Here is a 6,236-nt window from a genome sequence, read left to right on the forward strand (position 1 = left end):
AATTCAAAATCTTATCATTCGTGCTATCTATCGAATTCTTGGTTAGAGGGTCGTGTCCGGCAGCGCCTGTTGCAGATTCCTTTTTGCTTTTTTACGGCAGTGGTGTAACACGTCGTATGGAAATTCGCTCGATAGAAGCCTATCAGCGAATCAGATTCCGTTTGCTATGAATTTGATTTTGCCAGCAGTCGGGATCTCGCAATGTCAGATTCATGGGTTATGGGTACTTCCTTAATATGGAAAAGAGCAAACGAATATCACGGTCTGGCAGTTCCGCAACTCATCATGCTTAACAGGATCGAAGGAAACGTTTCAAATTTGGATATACAATGCTACAAGGTAGCTTCCGCCAACAATCTTTGCACTCAGTGTATTTCATAAGCAACCCGTCACTCCTTAAGATGATACAACATCAAATTCTACATTCAATGATAGCAAATTGTGAGTTCAGTTCAGCCATTATCAACCATCCTATCGGAGTCACTTAAGCCTCCCTATGATATCGCCGCCGTGTGTATAGCGACCTGCCCCATCATTAATAGCAGTGGCTACCTGGGGAACTTCCCGGGAAGCTGCAGAGGGTATCCGTTCCGAGTTCGAGATCAAATCACTGAGCTTTTATTACTGGATGTAAGTTATGCATTAGACGATGCATGTATGCGACAAGCAGAGGACCTCGCCTCTATAATTACCCCGTACTGGATGAAGCATGCTTGGAGATTAAACTATTGCTGTGTCAAGGATTTCAATATCCGAATTCTTGGAGATTTCGTTCAATACCCGTTCTGTTATCAATGTCTCTTTTCTACCTACTATCTATCTAAGTGCTCGTTTGCGAAATACATCGAGGAAGTTCCTCATGCACGCAAGAGTACTGCAATGCAAACTATCCCAGCGGATTTATATAAATATGTTTTGTGAACTATGGGTTTATGTCCCCTTGGAATGTACATAGCTGACTTTCGTGCCACATTCTTCTTCGGGTGTCCGCAAGTATTGATATGTGCGCCGCATTTTTTGCATTTTCACCAAAGTCAAATGAACCATGAGTTTTGACATGTACGTATTGAATATTTGATCAACTCATCAAACGTATTGATCTGAAATATAATAAGTGTTTATGAAATAGCATAAATGCCAGACCATCAACATGCCTGTTCTACGTTAGGATCTTCATGAGAGTTTTATATTTCACAAACAGATATCTCGCCCAAAAACACAACAAAATCAACCTTACTTGAGCTACTCCTATTTAGTACTACCGAGAAAGAAAGATATGAGCTCCGATAGAGTTTGAACACATCTAAAAATTTATCTTCATGGATGTACCGGTCTCGTGATCATTCCACACTCGCTCGTGGTGTGCATTTGTTTTGGTGTGCTTAGCGAGATCACCTTGCAGCCAACCTTCAACCTATTTCCATACTCCATCACCTACCGATAATACAGCCACACATGTGAACATAAGAATTGTCATAAACTCTTTCAATCCAAATCGGCCGCACTTCAAAAACTCCTAAAATCCTCTTATCAAGCCAAGATTCCCCAAGCTCTCCCCAGGCATTCGCAGCCCCTCGCCAATATCCCCAAGCACCAAAACTCATTCATCAATCTTCCACATAGTGTCAGCCTCAAACGAACACCTCTTCACGCTTCCCATCCATGCTACACATCTTAACCACTCCACGATCTCCTTATCGCGCCCATCAACAACTTTCCCAATCCCCATCCCCAAATCCCAAACAACAAATTCCCGAGTCCGTGCACACACCATCCATCCGGCCTAGCCCGCCTTGCATCCCTCTCACTGATAAGCATGCATACACTCCATACCAGCACCACACAGAATCACCACCACCCCTCAGCTTCCCTTATCTCTCTCCTTCCCATTCTTGCTCCCATTTCCCAAATCCTTATCTCAACATCCCATATCCCTGTTCATGTCCTCCCTTGCCTTGGTAACTTCCTTCCGTACATCAATCTCCGTCCCATGCACATACATACATACATGCACCCCAAACTCCCACCGGAGATTTTGTCCTGCTGGGTACGACGCGAGCGATCACTTGCATCATATGCAGACAGGTATGGATGTGATGATTGCGATTGTGATGTCATGATGGAGAAAGATGTTAAAACTGACGTCAACCACTTAAGTTGTTGACGTCGCTACTATTTTCAGATTTCGAACTCCCCAAGATTTCCTCTTTAAAGTGCAAAAAGCAAGACAAGTTCCAACGGGTAGTATGAGATCTAGCGACACTAATCCCCAAGCAACATTGTAGAATAGATGGACGGTAGCGGCAGCTCGTTGAATAGATCTCCATACCCCCTTGCACGCCTAGCAGTTCATGTATTTCAGGTTCTAGAACAGCTCTATGTATATGAATTGCACATCATCCTGTTCTTGAGTTCACATTCATTATAGCATCGAAGATTTATGCACCAACAAGTGTGTAGTCTGATAATATATTCATCTCATCTCATCTCCTCATTCATCAATAGTTACTTACATCCCTCTTACATCCATGCTATATACAATAAGTCTCTCTTTCAACCCAGTCCACGCGAATATTTTTGGAATCAAATAATCCCACCCACCAAACCATATCGAGTACATATTTTCCTTGCCCCGGTCCACTCATCAACCCAAAACCATAAACACAAAAAAGAAAATAGATATCTCATAACCAAGTTTCCCGCACTCAACTCCTCGCAATATAGCAATCGTGTCGTATCCAAAAAGATTCCAAAAAAAACCCCCCTCCCAAAATTATTTCTTGTGTCAAAAGCCCCATTCGTTTACTTCATGCTTCTCTCGCCAAAGCAGCCTTCTCTTTATCTGTCGCCGCAATTCCATGTCTATCGCCCATAATCATCGTATGAGCGTTTCCCGCCCTTGTATCCGCTTCACTCCCACTGTTTCTTCCGCTCCCTGGCGCATGTCCCGTAATCATATCCGAATGTCCGGTTATCATGTCCGAGTGTTCTGGAATACCGTGACGATCCTCGGGGTTTACATTACTTTCCACGTTTTCTGGTTCGTCTTTTGCGGGTGTCCAGGCAAGGTAGTCACGTCTTACCTCAACGTAATCGTATGCGAATTCGCCGAGTTGATCGTCGTCCATACCGAGGAGTTCAGCTTCTTCCGAGGCGCGGAGATGGAGACCGGGGATGTAGTTTATGATGATAGCGAGAATAGCGGAAACGATGAAGGAGTAGGCGGTACAGGCGACAATATAGGCAATTTGGATATAGAGTTGTTTATAGTTGTGGTTGAGCCAGCCGCCGGTAATGATTCCCGTGTTGACGCCGTCCAGACCGATTATATAATCTGCAGCAAAAAAGGCGTTGAAAACTAGTCCGACGACACCAGCCATGCCGTGCTCAGCTAACACATCCATAGAGTCGTCGATACGGATCCAGAACTTAATTTTGGTGCTGTAATTGCAGACGATACCGGTGACAATGCCGAGGATGACGGAGGCCCAAGGGGGAATGAATCCGGATGTGGGTGTGGCGGCTACAAGACCAGAGATACAGCCTGAACACCAACCTACCATGGACCTATTTACTATCAGCATGAAGATTTTTAGAGTGAATGAAAGAATACTGACCACTTTCTCGCGAGTCTCCAATCCAGCAAACACCAGGTGATACTTCCAAACATAGCGGCCAAACACGAGTTCCAACAAGCCATGACGGCTCTCAAATTGGCTCCAAAAGCACTTCCTCCGTTGAATCCTAACCATCCAAACCACAGTAAAATCGTACCCAAGGTAATTAATGACACGTTGTGTGGTCTGAAGTTCAACATCATCTTTTCCTGTCTCTTACCCAAGACCATCGAATATGCAAGTGCGGACATACCCGAAACGATTTCGACTGGTCCACCACCCGCATAATCGAGAACGCCATATTTGAATCCCCAACCATTGACATTCCATACCCAGCATGCGACTGGACAGTACACAATAGTAGCCCAGAAGAATATGAACACCATCATAGGAACCAGACGACCTCGTTCAGCGACAGCTCCTACGACAATTGCGGCAGTAGTTGCGCAGAATTGTAACTAAATCTCAATCGTTAGTCATCCGCATCACCCTCTCCTGCAAATCCTAGGCCAAAAAATCACATACCTGATAAAAACTATACAACAACTCAGGAATCAAAGGGCTTCCTGGACTTGGCGTGCCCAGGGTATTCATCAAACCGAAATGTTTCAAGTTACCAATATACCCATTCGTAGCCGTCGAACTAAAAGCCAAAGAATAACCCCAGAAATACCATTGGAAGACTATTATGGAAAAGGCACCCATACAGGCCCATATCATTGAGAGCGCAGACTTTCGACGTGCGAGACCGGAGTATAGAAAGCCCAGCCCGGGAGGCATTAGTAGAACCATACATGATGCTACGATGATAAAGGCTTGATCACCCGGGTCGAACCATTGATTTAAATTGACGACGGCTAATTTGGGAGTCAAATGTTAGTTTATGTTTTTGCATTGTGAGGGAGTTGACAATTGAGATAAGAGAGGCATGCGGAATGTGCAAATTGTGGGGGTACAATTTGATACTCGAAGACTCGAAGAGATGGAAACATACCACTATCGCCACCATTGGCTCCGGTGCCATTATAATTTGCAGGAGCTCCAACATAGCCATAATTTGGGTAGTATTCGTTACTCGACATCGTTGCTCAATTTCGAAATATCCTTCAATTGCCCTTCCTGTCTGCCTTTTCTTCCCTCGAGACTTCCTTTGTATCGAGGCCTTGGACAGGGAATGCCTTCAGAATGACGTAAAGTTCGTTTTCGGTTGGACCAGGATAGATATTCTGATTTCGGAGAATTAGGAGAATACGGTTGATATTCGAATTATAAAGGAGTTGTCTTGGTTGCAATTGAGAAGGAATTGGTGGTTTGGGTGGGTTTACAACTATTGAGGTTGTCTCACTACCTAATCCGGAGAGAATCGAGAGGTTGATTGATGAGGAGTTGAGTATCAAAATGTCCTTGATACCAGCTAGGTAAATAATGAATAAGAAGGACTGTACAAAGTTGCCAAACAATCAAACAATCCCAAATCCAAAAGATTAAAGAAATTAATCTCAAATAATGGAATCAGAGAAAATCGCTAGAAATCGGGACTGTTCTTTCCTTTAGTACTTTTCGACTAAGATGGTGGAGCTCTTCCGCTTTAAAAATACGGGACATGGGAAATCTAGTCCGCATGGCAAGTGGCAGCTATAAAACCTTATAACTGTGATATCCACACATGCATTCATGGTACATACACTTACGGATGAGGAACGCGTTGGACAAGCATCTTCAAGAAGCCACAAATACCAAGCCATGCATCCATGTTATGGATATGGAGGGATATGTACCAAGAGATCGGATAATTATACCAACTTTACTCGAAGATTGAACATCCGTCCATCCATTCATACATTCAATATTGCTTACAGTAGCTACCTAGGCTCGAGCTAGGTACGCATACCCAAAGGATCTAGTTGTCGGTTATTCCGTTTAGCAAAATATATCTGAACAGCAGTTTCATAACAAGCGATCCGTCCAAACATGCCAATCACATCCAAATATTGATCAGCTCACAGGGAAGACCATTTTCATTCTTCACGCGAATTCGGATGAGGTCTACGAGTCTACAAGCAACAGTACTAGGCAGATCTTTTTAGATCGACGGGCCGAGAGTTTACCCAGTTTAGTTGCTTGCTCCATACCCATGTCTCTGGTATCGACGTGGGATGTTCGTGTGAGAGGTGGACTCATTTATCCCATGCGCGGCTTGGAGCACAATTAAAAAGTACTCGGGAAAATTCAACGGCTCCAGATTCGAACTTCGTGCTATAGGCCAAGAGATATGAAGGTCGTGAGACATGTGGATGTTTGTGACACAAATGACATCTGAAGATATGATATCACATATTATTGGTCAATGATATGTGTATCTTGATTCCCAAATACCAAAATGTAAGCCAGTCAATGCATACTTTCTGATCAGATCTTTGAGTACATCGAATCATATCATGCCCGAAATCGCAATTGTCAGGCAGAACATGATTCGAAGATACACATCTCACGATGATGGCTGAAAGTCTAATCAATGCTCGAAGTTCACATGTTTCATCAAAAATGAGAAATGAGGCTATTTTTATTGCCATTTCAATTTCCATCTAATCTAGTACTTTTGGGTCTTTCAACGCATCT

The 6,236-nt window shown here is 43.6% G+C and overlaps 1 protein-coding gene across 1 annotated transcript; it reads right to left on the reverse strand.

The window, feature by feature from the left end:
- Nucleotides 1–2,408: 2,408 nt before the first annotated feature.
- Nucleotides 2,409–5,202, reverse strand: BCIN_01g06040 (hypothetical protein). The gene is made up of 4 exons (XM_001561269.2): nt 4,612–5,202; nt 4,143–4,474; nt 3,618–4,075; nt 2,409–3,567 (listed from the first exon to the last, which is right to left on the reverse strand). Exons 1-4 carry the CDS (start codon nt 4,697–4,699, stop codon nt 2,808–2,810), a joined length of 1,638 nt encoding a protein of 545 aa, XP_001561319.1. The 5' UTR covers nt 4,700–5,202; the 3' UTR covers nt 2,409–2,807.
- Nucleotides 5,203–6,236: the final 1,034 nt, after the last annotated feature.

Source organism: Botrytis cinerea, chromosome 1, assembly GCF_000143535.2.
Source record: "Botrytis cinerea B05.10 chromosome 1, complete sequence".
Taxonomy (NCBI): Eukaryota; Fungi; Ascomycota; class Leotiomycetes; order Helotiales; family Sclerotiniaceae; genus Botrytis; species Botrytis cinerea.